The following is a 21,312-nucleotide window of genomic DNA, read 5'->3' as shown; positions in this document are numbered from 1 at the left end:
TGAGAAAACAGGAAAGCATACTTCAGTGAGATTAATTTGACACTTTCCCCCACTACAGTTTCAGGAATGACAATGGAAGATCCCACACAGTAAGCATTTCTTTTAAAACGCAGATAATGACTCAGAGAATACTAAAAAGTACAAATAGTCATTTGAGTTTAAAAAGCACAACAGCTTTACAATTATTCTTCACCATGTAACAGCTTCAAGAGATTCTCAAAAGATAAATAATTCTACGTGCTTCATTTTGCATTTCTTGTCCACTCAAAATTCCTATTGATGTAGACAGGAAACCTCACCAGCAAAGGCAGCAAATTATTGTAGAACAGGTTCTAATAATAACTAGTCTTAGCATCAATCCACAACACCATACCCTAAACCCTGAAGAATAACTCAGTGATCAACATGTGTGCATACACGTGCATACCACAAACCAACTTGCTATGCAGGCTAGCAAGAAAGTAAGAAAGTAAGTGGTATGCGAAACTTATGGTACAACGAAAGTTCAAAGAATCTTTCAAGAGGAGAATTGATGCCTTCTGAAAAGATATTGGCTTTTCCTCCACAAATTGAATCACTCAGTCTACTGTACTCACCAATATTTTGTTCTCCACTTTATCTCCCTTTGTTTCCAGCTTTACCTTCTTCTTGACCGAAATTTTGATTTTCCTCCCAATAACATCCCTGACACTTTCTGAAATAAAAGAAAACACCTTGATTAAATACTTTTAGTGTCAACATGAGAAGGAAACACCATAGTCCTGTTTTCAGGAAGACTCACAGCTACGCTGCTCAACTGCTTGCACTCACAGAAGTCTCATGCACGCATAACAGTACTAAACACCAACGAACACAACTTTTGTAAGAAGTACACCATCCACACAATAATTTACTTCTGTTACGGTGGGGTTAGAGTTTTCATATGCCAGCATTCTAAACATAATCTTATATTTCTTTCCAGTGCTAGTTACACATCAAAAGCATTCTCAAGACAAGCCCCAGCACCGCTTAGCTCTGCTCAAGGAAGAGAGCGAATTCCTCACTTGCTATTATTCGTACCTGAAAAGCTTACTAAAGCCAATTAACTCCTTGTACTGCAAAGACGCTCACCTTTTATTGTTACTGGGAGAAGGGGGATGATGGATAAACCTAGAGTTTACACATTTTGTACTTGCACATTCAAGATGCAAAGCCAACCGCTCAGACTTCCAGCCACTAACACCTGACAGCTATGCAGCGGATGCTGTGGAAGGCAGTGCTGGTCTCAGCCCAAGTCACTGTAGGCACCTCACAGTGCCAAAGTTGCATTAATTGCCATAATTTTTTTTCTATGTACAGGCATACACACACATAGACAGTCTCTGCCAAGCACCAAGTGAACCAGCCTTTTCCCTAAAGGCTTGAACCCTGTCCTGAAGGGAACGTATACACATGGAATCGTGTCAGAAAGCTTATACAACTGATGTAAGCGGTAGATAAACAGAGGAACTCATCTGGATGAGCCAATTTGGCACCTTCCGCACATTTTGCTCCCCAGCCCTCCCAGACAAGGGCTGAGGAAGAAATCTTTTAAACACATTAACCTATTTCCCGCACCACTACTGGAACCTTTAAATGGCAAGTCTCCACCCTCCCCAGACGCACACACTTCGCCCTTGTGCAGACTAAAGTTTAAAGGCTAAAACCGAAGATAATAGGCTCTTCGTAAGGCTTTTAATTACAGAATACTACTTTTTCCACACAATTTTCATCCGTTCGCCTGAACGCGTTCGTTCAGGCAACGCATCATTTCTCCAGCCTAGGAGCTCTGCCTGCAAGGCAGAAGGGCGCGCGGGTCACAAATACGCCCGGTCAGTGCGACTCTCCGCCAGAAAGCGTTCCTTCTGCAAAATCGGAATTTTTTTTTTATTTTTTTTTTCCCCAGGAATTTCAATTTTCCTCTCAGGAAACAAAAGCTCCTGGGCAGCAGCGAGCGAGCCCGGCAAAGGCCGCCCCGAGCGGCGGCAGCCCTGTGGCAGGCTGCCAGCGCGCCCGGCTCCCAGGGCAACTGCTTGGTAGGGAGCCAGGCAGCCAGCTCCCCGAGCAGCCAGGTAAGCAGGGCCCGGGGGAAAGTCCAGCCCCGTCCTCCCTCCCAAGGCGAGCTGTTTTTCCAAGGCTTCCTCTTGCACGAATAACGCCCAGTCCTGCTCTGTCAGCCCTGGGGTGGGAGCTGAGGAGCAAGCTGACCACACAGCCCTTTTCATAAAGCAAAGCCCCCTCTCCTCGCGTAAGGAAAGGTGCTGCGGTGGTCGCTGCTCCTGTACCTCCGCCCCCAGCCTCTGCCTTTTGGTTTCTCCTCTCTGGCAAGCAGGGGATTTCCTCCTCCGGGGAGCAAGTCCCGCTTCCCTCACCGTGGCACCACAGGTGCCACGCAGCAGCGATGAAAAGGACCGCAGGTCGGCAGCCCTGGCGTGGCTGGGGAGAGGCCTGGGACCTGTGGCTCGGCCAGGCACCAGGACGCCAGCTCGCTCTATGGCTGCACCTGCCTGAAAGGGCTGGGGACGTTTCTGTACAAAATTAAGATTTCAGCTTCACGGGTTTCTCCCGTGTGACTGAGGGCTCCTCCGCACACACTGGCGGCAGATAGACTTGCAAAGTAGTTTGTCAGATTAAGGAGCACAAAGTTAAGGCTCTAATTTTCACGTACTCACTCATTTTTAATACCTGTGGCTATGAGTGCCTACATTCAAACACCAGCACCTTTGGGGTGCAGATCCAGGTAAGCCAACATTAATATAGGGATTTTTTTATTTTTTTTTTAAGACTACAAACCTCCTGACCTAGCAAAGGTCATGCAGGAAGTGAGTAACAACAAAAACCTGCAGTTCTGCCATTCTCACTCCCGGTTTAATCTCCACGCTGTAATCACTACGGTTTAAGGCACATCCTTCCGTCCTGTTCCCAAAGCATAGGGTTATTCCAAAAAGTCTGTTTATCAGGTTACATTTTAACATGCAGATGCCAAAACGCTGGGAGAAATCAAACCAACCCACTTGAACGGGCCCACAAGCCCCCAGAGGGCTCTGACAGAGTGCGGTGGGTGGGCACAGGGCGCCAGGATTGGGGGGGGGGGGCATTTCTTAAAATTGCCCAAAGCCACCAGAGGATGGGATGCGTTGGGATGTTCAGCTTTGCCTTTCTCCTTAACATGCACTACACCCCACCTACGGTATAGTAGGGTACAGTGCAGATGCACAACACTTACTATCATGTATTAGTATCTCAAATGTATTAAAAAGAAAAAAAAAAATCAGCTTTGACCATAGCTCATCACTTCTCAGTAGCCAGGCTATACGCTAACGCTAGTAACCCCCATGGTTTGCATGTTGAAAGAGCACAAAATAAAGCATTTTTTTTTCTATATAGAGGAAAAAAAATCTGTGACAAATGCAACTTGCCATCCAGATTTTTTCCGATATTTTATAAACATTAAAACTAATTCCCAGCAAAAGCACTGCCTGAAGCAATCAAAGGCAAAGCAACAGTGTAAATGAACTAGGTGATGTTTGTAAGAACTGTATTCAGTGCAACATGTACCTGGCTGCATGACAAACCTGTTTCCATCTGTCACTAAGGCAATACTTTAAATTAATTCCAGCGTAGGTGAGAGCTTCGTATTGCCCTTCAACAGGCAACCCGGTATCTAAAAGCAGAGGACGCCCGGCCTGAGCAGGGCAGCTGGATCCTAAAGCATCAGACCTGTTATCCCCAAATGACACCGGTTGCCAGCAGCCCGTACCACCGTTTACTGAAAGCTCCCAAGCAGCGATGACAGCATTTTCAGGAGGTCCTCGCCATCAGCCAGCGTTGCTTAAGCGGAGACCGTGGAACATGGGGGGGGGGCAGGGGGGGGGTCACCGCACGCAGCCATGAAACTTTAATTACAAATAGCCTCTCAGACGTGCGCACACACGAAAAAAAAAAAAAAGAGTTTTAAACAAGCCCAGTGGGGTGGGAGGGGGGGAAAAAAAAAAACACATCATGTAAACTCCCCCAGGGCGCAGCTCGGAGCCTCGGCCCCGGCTGACAGCAGGGCTGCTACCGGCCCTTCCCCACGCGTGTCCGTGCCCCGGGGGCACCCCAAGACCCCCCCAGGGCCCCCAATACCCCGCACCCCCGCTGCAGAGCCCCCCCGGAGCCCCCCACGGCGCGGGTCCCCCGCAGGCAGCAGCGGGGCCTCGCCCCCCGGCCCTCCCGTCCCCCGGGGAGCCCGCAGCCCCCCCCGAGCCCCCCCGGTGCCCCCCGCCCGGCAGGCCCCGGCCCTCACCTATCAGCTCCCGGGGGAGCTCGGAGCTCTCCTCGGCCATGCCGGGCGGCGGGGCTGCTTCAGCGGCTGGCCGCCCCTCCGCAGGGCCGGGCGAGCATGCGAGCCGCGGGGCGGGGGAGGAGGAGGAGGAGGAGGAGGAGGAGGAGGAAGGGGGGGGGGGGGGCGGCCCTGCGCCGGGGTGCCGTGCGAGGGCGGAGGGAAAAGGTGGGGGGGGGATGTTCAGAGATCGGCCGGGAGGGGCATTTCCCGGGGAGGAAGCCAGCCCCGAGGCAGGCAGGGAGGGAGGGAGGGAAGGAGGGAGGAGAAGGAGGGAGCCGGGCGGGGGCTGCCCGCCCTCCTTCCCCCTCGCCGCCGCCGCGGCAGGCAGGGAGATGGAGAAGGAGGGAGGGATGGATGGAGGGAGGGTGCCCTCCCCCGGCCTCCGCACCTCCCAAGAGGGGAGCCGTGGCGCCCACGGCCGGCAGGGCAGGGGAAGGCAGGGAAATGCAGCCCCCCCCAGCCCCCCTGGGTGAGGAGAGGGCGGCCACGGGGGCCACCTGCCGGCCGCCGCCGCTCCCACCCGCATCCACGGCCCCCGGGGAGAGCGGCCATGGTGCGGCCCCCGAGGGCCTCCAGCCCCCAGGCTCCGCTCTGGTCCCTGCCCTCCGCCTCCTTCTGCCTGCAGGGAGGGTCTGGGGCCTGAGGGGGGTCGCCGTTGAGGCCTTGGCCGTACTGAGGGGCTCAGGGGGCCGTGGTGACAGCCCGGGCACGACCTGAGCGCAGGTAAATAAATAACTGCGCCAGCGGCACGAGGGCTGAGCTGCACGGTCCTTGGCAGTGGCTCGCAGGAAGCCTCTCGCATGGGTGATCCATCTCCTTTTCCACAGTTTGGCTGCGCTGGTGCTGGCTGTCGCCTTAAACCCTGGGCGCCAAGAGGAAGCATTGCAACACGGCTACAGCACCAAGCGCAGATGTTTGCAGCCTGCGCTCGTCCACCGTGAGGTCCCGCAGGACGTGGTGCTCCGTGGACGTGGCCTCTCCGGCCAGCATCACTCAGCGCAGGAGCCATGCAGAACCACCTACGGCAACGAGGTCTCAAGGTCTCGATGCTGGCCCTCCTCAATAGGTCCTCGTCCTTCAGCAGATGCACCCTCTGGCCTTGCCCCACAGGAGTTCTCCTTCTTGTGTGTTTCTTTAAAAAAAAAAAGATCGACGTTGTAAAGGGAGTGGTTGTAACCATCAAGTCAGCCCTCGTTTCCTGCTGCCTGGGAAAGAGATCGCCAAGGCCGGATCGCTTTAAACCCTGGTGAAGGATAAACTCTGATCCAGAGCTCATCTGTCTCTTCTGCACTCCCCCACCTTGTCTCCACAGGGATGTCACCTGTTCTAAGGTGATGCCCTTGTTACAGGTTGTTTAGCAAATGCCTTGTGAGGGGAAAGGCAAGAATCTGGGCTTATGCTAGACTGAAGGAAACCAGAAGTATGCCTCCTTCCCCAGGATCAAAGAAAAAACCACAAATAGCGGTGTTTTGCTTGTTGCACTGTGCCGTTGAGCATTTTTGTTATGTGTAACAGACGCGTTATAGAAACACAGCACGTGAGCTGCCTAATTGCGCCTATAAAAATAAGGACAGAAAGAAGCTTATTGGATGAGAAGAGAGGAAGAGGCTAGACAGCTCTGGAAATACTTAGGCTTGCTTCTGGTAGCGATGCACAGTTTCAATGAGAAGATCATTTTCACTGCAGCAGGACTGTGATTGGTCGTCCTGCATCCTGAAGGGGTGGATTACTGCATAAACCTCATATTTCAGGCACTCTACAAGTGAGTGACGGATCTGGAAGATCAAAGTCATTTATGCCTATTTAAGACGCCTGAAATGTATTCAATGAGAGCAACAGCACAAATCCAAGAAGATGACTTAATTTTCCTGGTAAAATGCTGTGCTGTTGCTCTGTGCATCTCAGGGACTACACATGCCCTGGTCTTCAAAAGAAATATGACTAGCAGTTTGAAATTGTTGCGACTTGTGAAACAATTTTATGATTCCCTACAGCAACAACCAGCTCTCTGAATAATTTTAGCGATTATTTTACCAACATAGATACAATTACTACAGATATAGCTACAAAATTGCTGCCTTTCCTTTTTGTTGTTTAACTACATGAAGCAAATAGGGACATTCTTTAAAGAAAATAAACAAACAGTAAATATAGGGTATATTAGTAAAAGAAGCTGTGTGCTTTTAACGCACAGCACTGCCAGTCAAACCTTACCTGGGCATATATGTGTATAGAAAGAGAGCTCTATACCTGTTTGTTGATGGTCCTCTGTTCCCTTTTCTTCACTGGATCTGCATCCTTTTCCTTTCTCTGCAGAATACCTGCTGACTTCTTCCTCCCTGACAGTCTTTCCTCATAGCTCAGCATAAAAACTGCATTTTTTGCTTGCTGCACATAAGCAAGCTTACTTCCGACTGAGGAATATTGGGCATAAAACAAAAACAAAACAAAAACAAAAAAAATAAGGAATTCAGAAGTTCACGTCTTTTCTAATACCCAGGAGGGAAAAATCAGATTATTAGGTCTGCATAAGAAAGGATATGTAATTTCATGCAGTTACTGCTGTATTGAGTCTAACGCCCTGTGTTTGACTAAAACTTCCAAAAAAAAGATACCTTCTCTTCGATCACTATTCACTTGCTCTGCAAAAATGTACATTTTCGTATCTATGACAGCTCATACATGAAGCAGGAGCAGTTTCATTGCCTCATTTCTCTCTGAAACAGTATTTGAAGCACAGACCTTGCTTCCCTGGCTCCTGCCAGACAACCGTAGGCCTCTCAGTGTGCACCAGCCGCAGAAGCGATGTGCTCCTTCCAGGCCTGCCTGCCTGCAGCATGCTGCTGGATACTGCGAGCACCCCTCCATCCCTGCTTCCTTTCACACGAGATGGCCAGCACAGGAAAGCCAGGATATGTACAGAAAAATAAAGACAAAAATAACAAAAAGAATGATGGTAGCAGGCAGTGTTTGTTCTGTTCTGTTTTGTTGTTTAATCACCGGCATAACAGGCTAATGAAGTAGCACTGCTAAGGCTACTGTATAATTCCTTTTTGGGAGCGCAGAAGACTGGACCTGGTTCAAGGGAGGGAAGGTACAGACTAAATTTGGGTGGGTTAATGACCCCAAGGTCAGATTCAATCAGCAGATTGCATCGTTTCCCATTCCTTATTCCCCAGAGAGGAGGCAGGAAATGGTCGTTCAGGCAAGCTGCTGCCTCTTGCTCCTGCAGCTGTAGTGACGCCTGGATACTGGCGCTATTGCAACATCAGCAAGCCCTGTGAAAAGAAGGATGTTTCCACCTCCCGGAGCAGAGAAGCCTGGACCACCTCCCCAGGGGTCCCAAACATTTGGCTCCCAGGGCCTCCCAAACAGAGATTCTCCTCTACAGCTTAAAGGAAAAGCCACACCACCCCCGACAGAGACACATCAGCACAGCTGAGAAGAAGAGAGGTTCCCAAGTGAAACTGGGGTGGCTGAGGCAGACGGAGCTGGGTTTGAGCTCAGTGGTATTCCTGTAACCCTGAGGTGCAGCTCTTATCCCGAGCTGCTCCTGAGCCATCATTGCTATGTCTGTCAGTGGGCTCTCCTAATCTCACGTTACCTGCAGTGGTGAAAATGATCACAGCTTGGTGTCCTAGCTAGGATCACACTACAGTAGTCACGTAGCATTTGCATATTGTGCATGCAGCAGGCCTACTGAAAAGGAAGGAGGTTACATTTTCTTCCACCAGAGCAGGCCCAGGAAGTCATTTTAAAATAAGTCATTCAAAGGATAACCAACTTGCCTGCCACAGAAATGGGATCTGTGCTTTGCTTGTAGACATTTTTTTCCTCTAAAAATTGTTCAAGCTACTGTAGTTTCTGGTGTGACAAAAATGCTGATGAGAAAAGTGGGTTGGATCATGTACCAGTTAGACTGCTGCAGGGAGCATAGCAGCATCCAGAGCTTACGCTTAACTGACAGCAGCAGAGCAGGAGAGAACTAGGGACATCAGAAGACACTGAGCAGGGAGACATTCGAGACAGAAAAAGGTGGTGATTGGGGGAGGAGGGGGATGTCCTCAGAACTGCAAGTTCATGTTTCAGATTAACCATAAATTATAAGAAGTAGCTTGCAAAGAACTTCTGACCACCTCTCACAGGTCTCTATATTGGCAGGACACCTCACACCCTGTGTCGACACATACTCTGTTGTATTCCCGTTTTCCAGCCTTTCTGCTGCCCTCATCCTCCTTCTCAGCCCAAATCCTGTCTTCTCCTGCAGATCAGGCAGATGTCAAGGTGAGCTGGTGCCAAGCCGCACACGCTGCCATAAGGTAGGCTACTTGTAGTCTCAACTGCTGAATGTCCTCCCTGCTATCTTCTCTGCCACTTGGACTGGGGCTTTAGCACTGATGAATCTCAATCTTTTTTCCTTAGGAGCATGATGTGAACAATGTTATGATGCGATCTGTAGCATGATCCTATTCCTGCTAAAGCTGATGGAAAGATTTCTGTTGCCGACAGCGGGTGTCAGACTGACATTCGAGTCACACCATGGAGTCATCCTGCTGCAGAGCAGCAGCGTGGTAGGAGGAATCGGGTGATCAAATCTGATTTGCAAAGCTGCCTCGCAATGCACAGCAAAAGCTCATGTCTATGAAAAACGGGGCAGAAAACAGCTCTAGATATAGATGATCCAGCCTTTCTAGTTGCATTTCTAAGAATAAATTCAAAGGAGTGGGTTCGTCCCCAGCTATGCCCTTGCAACTCCACAGGTATTGTATACTGCACTGGATGAATGCAGTCAAATTGGACCACACGGTGTCATCTGCCACCATCCTAGCCAGTCAGGCATCGCCAAGAGCAGCATTGTTTAAAGAAGTGTTACTTTTCAATCACTGGAATTATTATGGGCATTTTAAAGACCAAGAGGCAGCTAACCTGCAACTGTATGGAAGTATAGAAAGTACAATTAAGTCACATCCAATTATGTGTGAGCTCACAAGTTCATGAAGTCTACCAATCCATGCCAGCCTTATTTCCACTCAGCCTAAAAATGACTTAACACTTCCAGTTTGGGGCTCTCTCCAGATATTTGGTTTTAATTCTTTTGTCCACTAATTATCTTTACATTCATTGCCTATGTTTGGTGACACTATTAAATGTGATATTTGAGTCCTGGATGTTGACCACATCTGTTCAGAAACCTGTAGATGATCCAGGATTTAGGAATATTTTGACATGAAATGTTCATTAGAAAAAAAATAAAAAGGCAGAAAACAAGCTGCCAGCTAATTGCAAAATAATAAAGGTATCTTATATTGCTGAATGATTGGATGCCTGGTATTGATTTCACCAGTTGTGGCAAAATCGATAGGGAAAAATGTACATCCTCCATCAATTACTAGCTTGGTAAAGGAAATGACACACTTGTAAGTAGTCTCCTGTTGTTATCTGTGACTGAGTCTTTTCAAACCCTTTACTCCGGGCTGCCATGCTGTACGCTCTTACAATTGTTTTGGTACCCTACACCAAAAAAAAAAAAAAAGTATTTTGTCTTGATTTTAAATAAGGTGACTATAAATGCAGCAGCAAAGATGTATATTTTGATAAGGCATACTTTGATGGTAATGTTAAGAAAAGAATTACAAAGAACAGCTGACGCCTCATGAAAATCTTAATAGGAGGAATCTATTCAGAATAATTCTGGTTACTCTACTGTATTATTATCATCATCTATTTCCATATTCCTCTTCCCTCATTCGCTTTTAGCAAGCCTATTTGCATAAAACCGGGATCATTGTTTCTTAAGAGCTCATCTGCTTCTGCTACTTAGCTCTCACGTGAAAGCCTAATCCTTTGCATATCCCATCACATTTAGTGAGAAACTGTTACAATTTTTATGACTTCAGATGTGCAACTGGAGAGCAAAAGCAAGTGATTCTTAAACACAGAGCCTAAACCGGGGTCATAGCTTTCTCCGTTCTGCATCAGGCATAACTAGTGATGCTTGGAATACATTTAGCAAGATCTTGAATGGAAATAAAACATTTTAATCCATTTAAAACAGGTCTGAGTGTTGCAGCTCCTCAGCTCATCTGTCGCTAAGTCAAAGTGCCCCATTTTTGTGAAGTCCCAATTCTCCTCCAGTACAGGCCTTCATGCCTCCAGTGTCTCATCAAGCTCCTTTTTCTTACTGTTGACTCCAACTTAATCAAACAACACGCCTTGATTGGGTTTCCGTCAACCCTGCGAGATTAACAACCCCTTGGAATCAAGGTGGTGAAACATGCTCCATACGCATTATTTGTACTGTCTGAAATAACTGAAAAAGAAGATAGATTTTCTTCGTGGCCAGTGAAGCAGGTGAAAATGAACCTGTACAAAAATAAATCTGGAGTAGTTCTGACCTAAATTTCAAACTGAACATGATTCTTTCTCTTCCTTTTAAAAGTTTATACTTCACTCTCCACCTTTATTATCCTTATTTCTTCCCCCACAGAAAGTACTAACAGTCTTTCTATCAATACCAATACCATTCATTCAACCTAAAAACCTCTGCTGCAAAAAAATGTTTTTTAGCTCTAAGCAGTACATTCTGGAGAGGTCATTGACCATGCAGTTTTTCAACAAGAGCCTCTAAATGCGCATGCTAAGCCTAGATGGGTTGACAAATAAACCTCTAGCTCACAATGTGATGGCTCTAGAGACAGGGAAGAGAGGGTGAGAAGTGTGGATGAAAAATTATCTTGAACTATACCGCTGAAAAAGCAGAAAAAGTTGACTTCATGGTGAAAAGAGAAGACTGACAGCAATTACAGGTGAATTTTAAGTATCAAAAAGCTTTCTAAATACACTGAGCCTTCTGAATTCTGTAAAATCCATGGGTGCCTTATTGGCTTCAGGAGAGCTCCATGTGAGAACTAGATCCTTCCAGGGGATCTGTGCCATTTCTGTAGTGTCCAAAGCTGTCCTAGGTGTGTTATAAAATAAAGTAAGGAAAATCAGTCATCTTGTCATCTGGACAACTTCTGAAAGTTTTACAAACATATAGAGGAATCAACAAGCAGGGAAAGTGATATGAGCAAACAGAACAACCTAGCTGCATGTCCCTAATATAAAACAGCATCAGATCTGATATTACAACATAATAGGAATTTACTGGCAAAATGAAATTGCTGTTTCAGGGCCTGGCCATAACAGGATGCTAACATAAGGGCTGACTAGCACAGTAAAGTTGAGTTCACACCAGTTTTCTGGACACACATATGTCACCAATAATTTTGGGCAAATTATTTTTAAAAGTGCTATTTGAGGTTCAAATAATCGGTTTTCAGATCTGAAAAATCTCCTGTGGAATAAGATTATCACCACACAACTTCGTTTCACCCATGTAGATTCATATGTTCCTCTGTGTAGATTTACCTCCACCTAAAGCCATTTACTCGGTCTTACTGAAAAAATATCTTCTTTAGGCTGTTAATTCCAAGCCCCATGTCTAATACCTAAAAGTGTCCAGTATCTGGGGGCAAATGCCATCACTGAGCCAAATGCTGTGAGGTGAGAGGTTCTGGTTTGATGAAGGGGGACAGAAACTGTCCTTGCCATTCATCGCGGCCCTTACAGGGTACAACAGGGAAGCAATTGTCCTCACCTCGCAGTCCAGATAGGTGTTGTGCTCTTCAGTGAAGGAGAGGGAAGATTCACTACATCGGGAGAAGTTCATCACATCAGTGGAACAGTTTTTTAGTGCAGCCCCTTTTCAGGGGCTGGGCACGGTTGCTGGCACGGTTTATTTCAGGTCAATATAGGGTGCTCAGCGGACTTCTTCGGTGCAATGAAATCATTGGACATTTTGTCGGAGAGGCAACAATGCCAAGGCAGAGGTGCCAAAGTAGCTCTTTGAGAACAGCAGAAGGAAAAACACTTGTAAAATTCCTGAGATAAGCCACAAATATGACAAGATCCCAGAAGGGAAGCCTGTGTTGCAGCTCCCTGCAACCCCACCAGCAAAAACACCCTAAGACGTTTCTGCATTTCACAGCCGCTTGACCAGGCAATTACAACTCTTTGCATGGTGTACTGCAAAGCAGCTGAGAAGATACACATCAGTACACTGTGGTATTAAGATCATACTTGGCAAGAGCAGACGCTCCAGTAAAATCACGATTGAGCCTTTAACTTGCTGTGAATGTTTTAGTCTACTCTTTCGTTTTTCTAGTCGCAAACTACCTTTGAAAAGATCACAAACTTACTGAACGTTTTGACTATTAAAAAAGAACTACTTCACCAGAAAATCGTGGCTGAATTGCAAAATAAAATTTTATGAATAAATATTTGCAGTTTATAATCTCCATCTCACATTTTGATCCGTTAGACACCTCCCAGCTAGGGCAGCAGAAACAAGACTATTATTTAGGTCAGGACATAGAGATGGCAAATATGGAACCGTATAGCTGGCTGTAACATTCACAGTTTGCTATCTGCACTTTTCATTCAGTGACATAGGTCAAATCATATCATTTCTGTTCCCCCTCTGGATTATTTGCATAATAAAGCAGCACAACAAGAACAGTGTATTTCACAATCAGCCTGGAGTTTGCTTTTAGCATACGAGCACCAGTTCTAATCAAGTTCAAGTGCTCAGATGATCTCTGAAAACAATTATGGAATGGTTACTCCCATGGTGGACTCAAAATCTGCTTGCAGATTTGATTAGAGATTTTTGGAAGCATTTTCCCCAGTCACCAGCCTTGCCCGTCATTTCCTCTAACGCAATTTCTCAAAGCACAAATATATCGGTTTATTATGATTATGTACAGTAAAACAAAGCAGTGTTGAGGATGATTTTGGATACATTTTTTTCCATCTTCATTTCTACAGAAAGGATCCAGTAGAGTTTAGCAGCCTTCAGTCCACCCCAAGTGGTTAATTTACTGTTCAGAACAGGTTTCTATTACCCTTTCTTCCCTCCCTGCCTCACTGCAAAAGTGCTCCTCCTTTTTTTTTTTTTTTCCTCCCCAACTTGTTTCTTTTGGTTCCTTTCGCTGTGTATTATCTGCTGGTGGCAGTAATCTTAGCTCTTCAAGTGACAGCAAAATTATGAGGTGCTCAGTACGAGATGACAATTTTCTTCCCCTCATTCTAATTCATTTGCAGCCCCATCAAGGAATCAGCGTCATCTTTTTAGTGCGTTAACAGCTCTCTGCTGATAGAAAGCATTAGCTCCACATTCTTCAGCGAGAGGTCAAAAGCGATTTTTGTTTTGTAACAACCCATTAAATTTTGTGCTTTGGAAAATTCCATTGCTCCCCAATGTCAAATACCTAGGCTGTTACCTCAGTTAACACACAGCAAAAGAGGAGCTTGCTGCAAGATACCGAATGAGTCAGGCAGCAGAGAGTATTTCCTAGAGAGGATTGTGGTTTACCACTCTCCATGCCCAGTTTATTATTATTTAGCCTACTCTTAAGAAAGCCTCTTTGTTCTGTGCACACAGAGGCTCCTGAAATCATTTTATTACCTTAAATAAAAGCAATGGCTAGATGTTCCTGTAGGCTTCTACAAAGAATTTACTTCTTTTAGGACACCTGGGTCAGCATTACACACAACCTCATTTACGATCAGCGTGACAGAAGCCTAAAATCTTTGTCCTACTACCTCCATTAGATTATTTGGTGTGTTTCTGACGGGTATACATGCAGATTACAAATCTGACTGTAAGCACGTGGCAGACGGAGGGGTCCACAGGAAACAAGGGGCCATGCTGGCTGCCACCAAGCTCCCCAGGCATCGATGGGAGCAGAGCAGGGCTGACCTGCTCCATTCAAGGCAGCATGAAGGAAGCAGCAGTGCTGCTCTGTGCACTGCAAGCAGACAGATGGTCCCGTGTTTTTCCTACCACTCTTTCAACTGCAGCACATTTAAACACAAAGGGTAAAGCTTGCAATAACTCAAAAGCAAAATCTGGAGAGTGACAGCTGGAAACAATCTTGTTAAAAATAGCCCAAACAGTAAGTCGGCGGTACAATATACATACTGCAATATTTGCACATGGGGCTGGAAGGAAGCAGAGGTAGCATTCTGTGGTTTTGGCTGAAAATAAAAGTTGAGAAGCTAATTCAGCATTCAGCTCAGCACAGTCAGGGCCCCGGTGGAGAAACCAGCAGGGCACCTGGGCTCTGCAGCAGTGATAGCAGGATGCCCAAAGGACGGGATTTGGAAAAGAGAAACCTGTTTGTTTGCGGAAAAAGGTGGGCTGCTTATTACACATTAAGACAGTTTGCATATCGGGTAAAGAAAAAAAAATGAAAACATTGAGGAGATGTAGCATTCCTCCTACTCCAGCTACAAACAGAGCAGCCACGAGTGCCACTACGGCTTCCTCCCAACCCAGGGGAGCAGAAACAGCCGGAGCCTGGCATGAAATGGGCTGGCTGCAGTGCAGACCTGTCCGAGGGCAGTGCTGTAGGCATGCTCCCCAGCAAGCTAGCAGCTCCACCAGCCTGTACTTTATTGCTGCTGCTCTGGGAGTAGCTGTAGCTATTTTCAGTTCTGCATCAGACGGCATCTGAAATTAATGTTCTTTAATAAGCGGCAAAATGAGTGTTGTCAGCATCTCAGTGTGAACACATACACATGTAGACCTTTAGCAGATCTTAGTTATGCTTTACCTGCACACAGAAGCGCTCTTCAGATTTTATCCTATGTCTGTCCTGGACTGATTTATTTATACAGCCCTGATTCAACAAAAAGAGGGGAAAAATGGCCACAGACACAAAGGATTCACTCCTCCTCACTCTTCCCAGTTGCACACACCCAACCGACTCATTTCCTTTCTCAGCAAAGGAATTGGGCCCCCGTGATGCAGTATTTCCAAAACAAGGATGTTCAGCCACAAAACCTTCGCCTCAGTGTTGGGGGAAATGTGCCAGATGTCCTTGCCACATGCGGTAAGGGGAATCACCCAGGCGCTAGCACACAACACACACGAGTTAGCTTGGGGAGATGCAACACGCCAGAGCATTTAATGCAATATGTGCCGCAGCTTTTAATGCAAAGAATTCGGTATGTGCCAGGGCTGCTGAGCTGTAAGGCAGCAGGAGACACTCAACCCTTCAAGCACAGACACTGTGGCTGGATAGGGGAAGAGGGAAATGTCAGGGGGTGGAAGTTGCCTGGTGAAGCCCTTTGCATTCACCGTAATGTTTACGCAAATTAACCCAGCAGCTTTTTGCTTCATCAGATTTTGGAACCTCCTTGCTTTTTCCAAGGACGCTAAATTATATTTTTTTCCCCCTCATTCCCTTGGAAGACCCATCTAGCTTTTGTTATTTCCCTTCCTGAATTGCAGCTCTGTGCTCCCCAGAGACCCTTCAGAGTTTGCAGTGTTCACCGTCTAGTGATGATTTCCACATGAAACAGGCTTGGGTTCAAGGAGAAAGTGTTTTTCTTGAGCTGCCAACTCAGCCAAGTCTCCAGCAGTTGAGCTGGATTTCTTCCACCTTGTGCATCATCACTGGCAATCGAGGGTCCTGTGGGCAAGCTCCAGATCCTGGTTGTGCAGCCATCATCTCATGCTCTCAGCAAGGGGACTATTTTGCAGTGGTCTGGACAGGAAGAGTTTTCTTCCCTTTCCATTTTTTGTCAACACAGGAAAGAATCCTCGGAGAGACAAATATGACTCCCTACTCCCCAGAAAGCAACGTGACACCACAGAGTGTAAATTCATGCATATTCACACACTACTCAAATCACACACACTTACTCACAGTCAAAAAATATAGCAGAATAGAAACAAGCAGTTCAAACCAACACTAAATTGCACATGGAGTGTAATGTATGCTTTCCCTCTTGGGCAAATCAGTGCCATTTTCCCATGCTAGTACTCAGGGTGAACACGTGCATGCAGGACTGCTACTCAGAGCAAATGATGCTCACCACATGAACCTGCAGGGAATACAGTGTCCATTAGCTACGGTAGAATTGAAAAATATCTTTGACATATTTCAGTTGCTCCTTTAGGATTTCTGAAGACAAAATGCTCTTTATACAACATCAGTTGGCAAAAAGGTATTTCATTATTAAAGCATTGTTGAAAACCTGGCTATCAGACATTTAGATGGTGCCAAACTTTTTAAAGGCCTTGCTTTCCCTTTTATTTTTTCCTCACTTCTGTTCTGTGACTTGTTATTCAGAAGTGTTAGGTGTTTTCTGGACACATCTCTAAACTTCTCCTTTTTGCTGACATTTTTCACATATATTTTAAATAGAAATATCTTCAGAAAAGTACAGCTACTTAATATCTCATTGCAAAAATATAATAATGGAATTGAGTTTTGATTTAATCTATTTATTAGCTATGTAGGTGCAGCTGCTTATTTAATACTACAAAGCATACATGTGATGTCCTTACAGGATGAAGGGAGATTTTGCAGTTGAGGTCTAACTTCATTCTTTGCATCTACTGTCTTTTCATTTTCTGTTTCCCTAATTGCCATTGCTCCCAGAAGAGTTTAAGACTTGCTACAGCTCTATTTCAGAAAAATATACCAGCCATTAGTTCTTCTTGTGAGTAAGGATTGACACCTTGTGGCCAGAAAGTGTTAGAGAAAAAATAATCCTATTACGTTTTGATCATCTGGCCATTCCCTGTAGGCCAAAGTTTTCTTTAACCACTGTTTATTTAGATTTTTAAAGAGCCACAGAAATATCAGACTAGGGTGATTTTGTGCTTTTTCCTGAGTGTTTTTATATGGTTAAGTATGATTGAACTTCCTTTCTTCCAGGGAGAGAAAAACACCTTTGGATGATTTGCTCCTCCAGCAGCTAGATAGGGGATTTCTGCTCCAGCCAGATTACCCTTTAGAAAAGGGACAGCTCAAGGGTCATCTCACCGGGAGACTTTACTGGACTTTGGAGAATATTTTTACTCTACTGAAAGTATTTGCAAGAGGCGGGCAAGCACAAGTGGTGTGATCTCGCACTGGAAATTGCTGGGACTGTCAGTCATGGGCCCCTAACCATTTAAGATCAGACGTCAGGCTGGGGAGCAAGAGACATGCATGAGAAGGGCACCATAATCAGGGGACAGGATGTGTTTCTGCTGATTCAGGATTTTGTTTCTGCTTCTGACATAAAAGTTCCCTATAAAGTTTGTGATTCTGTTAAAATCTCTGGTTTCTTATCACATTAGAAATAAATGAGTAGAACAGGACTCTGAAACCTATTTAGTTCAAGGAAGTGTAAATATAACAGGCTTGAAACACCTCTCACTGAACCCAGCATTTCCTCCTATGTGGAGAAGTATTTTTATCATTTAAATTGCACTAATCCCCAGGAACACAGTGTGCTAGATATTGTAACAACAAAATACTCAAAAGGTAGTTAGACGTTGCCTCATACCCTCACTTGGTAATAGACAAGAACTGACAGCTAGGCAAAACAGAATAAAGGCAGGATGTGAGCTGGGAAAAAAACAACTGAATGAAAGGAAAAATAATCCAGACATTCCTGCTCATCCACTGAGTTTGGCTGATGTCAGATGCAAACAATTTGTACATCAGCTTGGAAAAGGTGAATTTCAAGCAGGGAGATCAGAGAGGATATGTCTACCTTCTTCAAATTTTGAAGAAAAGCTTTTCCCAAGAACAGAAGATAGTGATGAAAAAAAAAAAAAATCAAAGCATCTTTCTGCTCCTTAAAAGTTTACAGAGCTAGTTCAGAGGCTGACAACAAAACTGTTATTTGACTCGAGGACAACGTGTTTTGCTTATGCAGAGTGCACAACTTCTCCCAAAGTATGTCATCTCTTTAATGGAAAGAGAAGCCCTGGAAAAACATTCGCTCACTTTTTCATGGGTATAGTGATTGAAGCAACTGTTTGCCACACTAAATGCCAAAGAGACTTCACCCTGTGCAACATATTGCAGTGTTACATATTCCCAGCTCTGTTTCTATATGGGCTGTAAGATTACTTGTGTGAGAACCTTTATGAACTTAAGTGCTGACAGGCTCATCCATATTTGTGTCATAAGTGAAGACTCTCCACCCTGGAGAGGGCCTCCAGCCCCAAGGTGCCTCAGCCTGCTTCTATATGAAATGAAACCAAAGGGGGAAAAAATAATAAAAAAATAAAAAAAGGTTATCTGTTTTGTAGGCCTTGGTAGTTTGCACCAAGCCACATAGAGGAAGTCATCACTCCTGATGACTAGCCCAGGGAAAATGTCCTGATGTGACTTTGGTGCACAGCTTCAGTTATGGCCAAACCTGAATGGGAAGGAGCCCCAGCATTTCAAAAAAAAAAAAAAATGGATTTAGGAAAAGAACTGGGAATTTTTAGTTTGCATGACTGAAGAATAGGGAGGAACATTTTTTAAAAAAAAAAAAAAAAAACAGAACAAAACTATTTGTTTGCTTTATAAGAAGTAGACTTAGATCATTAGATACTTGGTGCTGTTTTCATAGCTTAAATCCTTGGTAAGCTTACAATGCTCAGCTTGAGAGGGCTGGGAGAAACCTGATTTGATTTTGAAATTCACCCTACTTCGGGCATGGGGCTTGACGAGATGACCTCCAGGAGTTCCTTCCAACCTCTATTTTTCTGATACTCTGAGTTATGGTTATCCCAGAAATCCTTGCAAGATGTCAAATCAAGCCTCAAAGTAGAAATGTTCTCAGAAAGCCATGATCAGGGTGTACACTTCCAAGTGAAGCTCTAGCCTAACTCACAGTTTATTTTCATTTTGCAGCCCTGTTCTCTCTTTGTCTAAAAACCACAGCTCCGCTGGAAATACAGGATGCCCCCTTTCATAGTTTTATTACAAATATTTAGGATATAACTTTTAAGTTTCAGCTCTGAAGCATTAAAATTTCAGAATCTCAGAAGAAAGTGAAGGAATCTATGGCTTATGTGATTGAGTTAAAATATTTTTGAAAGATGACTTTGCAGACTTTTTACACCTTTCTTTGGCTTTGAATCATGCCATTAGCATCTCTATCTGTTTTACAAAGTCAGAAATCATGAAACCAAATGATTGCAGAGGAGTCTACATTATATTAGTTACAATAATAACAGTTGTTGTTCATATCCATTCCAAGAGGTGATCCAAACCTTCCAACAAATTCATCAGAAGGAATTATTTAATTTCCTCTAGCCTTTAAGAAGTTTTTACTTACCTTTAAAAAATGTATTGCTAGTTTAAGTGTTGCCTCTTCTTCTGGTATGAGTTAAGATAGTTCTGTGACACGTCTAACCATTGTTTATTCTATGAAGTGTTATTAAAATTATTGAAGCATAATAATAATCACTTTCATATAAATATGAAATCAGAATCCTAGGAAATAAATTTACTTACAGAAAGCCAGTTGCAAATATTGAAAAAACAAACAGGATATAATCTTGCCTTGTGATATGGGGCTATATGTCAAGGGGCCTGTAAATGCATAATGACACTACAGGAAATAATGTTCCAACCTTTGTAGCCCAGGCAAAGCTCTTGGGGTGTTATGTTTGGCCTTGAAAAATAGTGATGTGCATTAACACAATTACACATGTTAAAAAGAATAAGAGAAAAAAAAATTAGAAAAATATCGAGTATTGTTAGTATTCATAAAAATGAGATTAAATTAATAAAAAAAAAAAAGATGATTAAGTGGACTATCAGAAGCAATATTTTAAGTAAGCAACGGAAGTAGGCTTGAAAGGAAGAGATAAAAAGCAGCTCAGCAAATCTGAGAAGCAATATCACTTAAAAAGCATACTTATTCTTGATTAAGAGGTTTTCATAGTGAAGCTTACTTCTTATCTAATTAAAGCATAGCTACAACATCACAGTAAAACATTCTTACCAGATACAAATCTTCTACGTACTTTTTGGTGTTTTGCTTGAGAGCGTCTTTTCAAGGAGGAATACCACTCCAAAGCCATACAGGGAGCTTCTACATAAGCTCTGCTTTCACAGCAGATCCCATTTTAGGCTTTCTCCTTTACAGAAGTACAGTCCTATTCAGCCTGAGTTTATCCATCTGAAAGGGGTTAGCAGGTGGTTTAGCTCTTACACCTGTTTAAGTTTAGATTGCCTGAAAGCTTGCCTTGACTGAACTGGCTTTACTGCATAAGGTAGCTGTCTGAAAGCGAGGATATGGAAAATATTAAGGAAACAACAGAGCTGTGCCTGAAGTACAATATCTGTTTGTTGACCCATAAGTGGTGCAGCTGTATTTTCAATGTTTGATGGGAAAATGCCAAAATAAATATTTTAAGAAGTATGGCTTTTATTTCTCCTGCTGTTAGTCTGGCCCAGCAATAAATTTTGAAATCTTTTTATTTTATTTTATTATTTATTTGTTTATTTATTTTGTCTGAGGTGACCTTCCTGCAGTGTTTCTGACTCAAATGTATGTGTGCATGCAAGTGGATAGAGTTGGTTTATCTCTAAACCCTAACTGCTTGATGCTTTGTGTCAGACTCTCTTAGAGCGGGTACCTGTGGAACAGTTGAGTACAGAACAAAAAAAAAGCTGTCAGTTACTTATTTTTTTTTTTTTAACAATACAATGCTGTGCCACGTTTATTGTTAAGATAATCCACGTTTGTCAACCTCTGAAATTATTTCTAAAAATATTTAGTAGATACTTAGCCTTCACATCATGATTTCTAGAATGATTAATCCAGCTAATTTTAGAAGAGAATACCGAAAAGCTGGATATTTTCAAGCAAAATGCAAGAAAAAAAAAATAAAGTTCAGTATGTGCTCTTTATTAAATAACTTAAAAGAAAATACTGTGATCCCAAACACAAAATTAATGTGTGTTCCCTTTTGATTTTGTCATCCCTTTGAAAGACTATATGAAATTTCTACTTTGCTTTATATTAGTGTGAAGAAGGCTGTCATCCTGTATTCCCATATTTTACCTTTCTACCACATAAAGAGCTGTAAGAAGCAGACCATTTAGCAAGGAAGAAAGCTGAAAGCCTGTTTG

General features: G+C 44.2%; 1 protein-coding gene across 4 annotated transcripts in view; it reads right to left on the bottom strand.

The window, feature by feature from the left end:
* The window catches only part of CARMIL1 (capping protein regulator and myosin 1 linker 1), a 203,916-nt gene extending 183,588 nt beyond the window's left edge, over positions 1-20,328 (bottom strand). For 2 of the 4 annotated variants that reach the window (XM_083822727.1, XM_083822728.1), the window contains exons 1-5: positions 20,180-20,296; positions 7,088-7,222; positions 6,596-6,759; positions 4,307-5,477; positions 597-694 (exon numbers count right to left, since the gene is read on the bottom strand). In XM_083822727.1, coding sequence (XP_083678853.1) covers positions 597-694; positions 4,307-5,477; positions 6,596-6,759; positions 7,088-7,222; positions 20,180-20,258 — 1,647 coding nt within the window. In that variant the 5' untranslated portion in view covers positions 20,259-20,296. Of the gene's footprint in view, positions 1-596; positions 695-4,306; positions 5,478-6,595; positions 6,760-7,087; positions 7,223-20,179 lie in introns of all 4 variants that reach the window. The other 2 variants (XM_083822729.1, XM_083822730.1) reach the window with 2 other exon arrangements.
* Positions 20,329-21,312: the final 984 nt, after the last annotated feature.

The sequence above is a fragment of the Anser anser genome, assembly GCF_964211835.1.
Source record: "Anser anser genome assembly, chromosome: 2".
NCBI lineage: Eukaryota > Metazoa > Chordata > Aves > Anseriformes > Anatidae > Anser > Anser anser.
The sequence above is the reverse complement of the archived record's forward strand: the minus strand, read 5'-3'. Positions and strand labels throughout refer to the sequence as shown.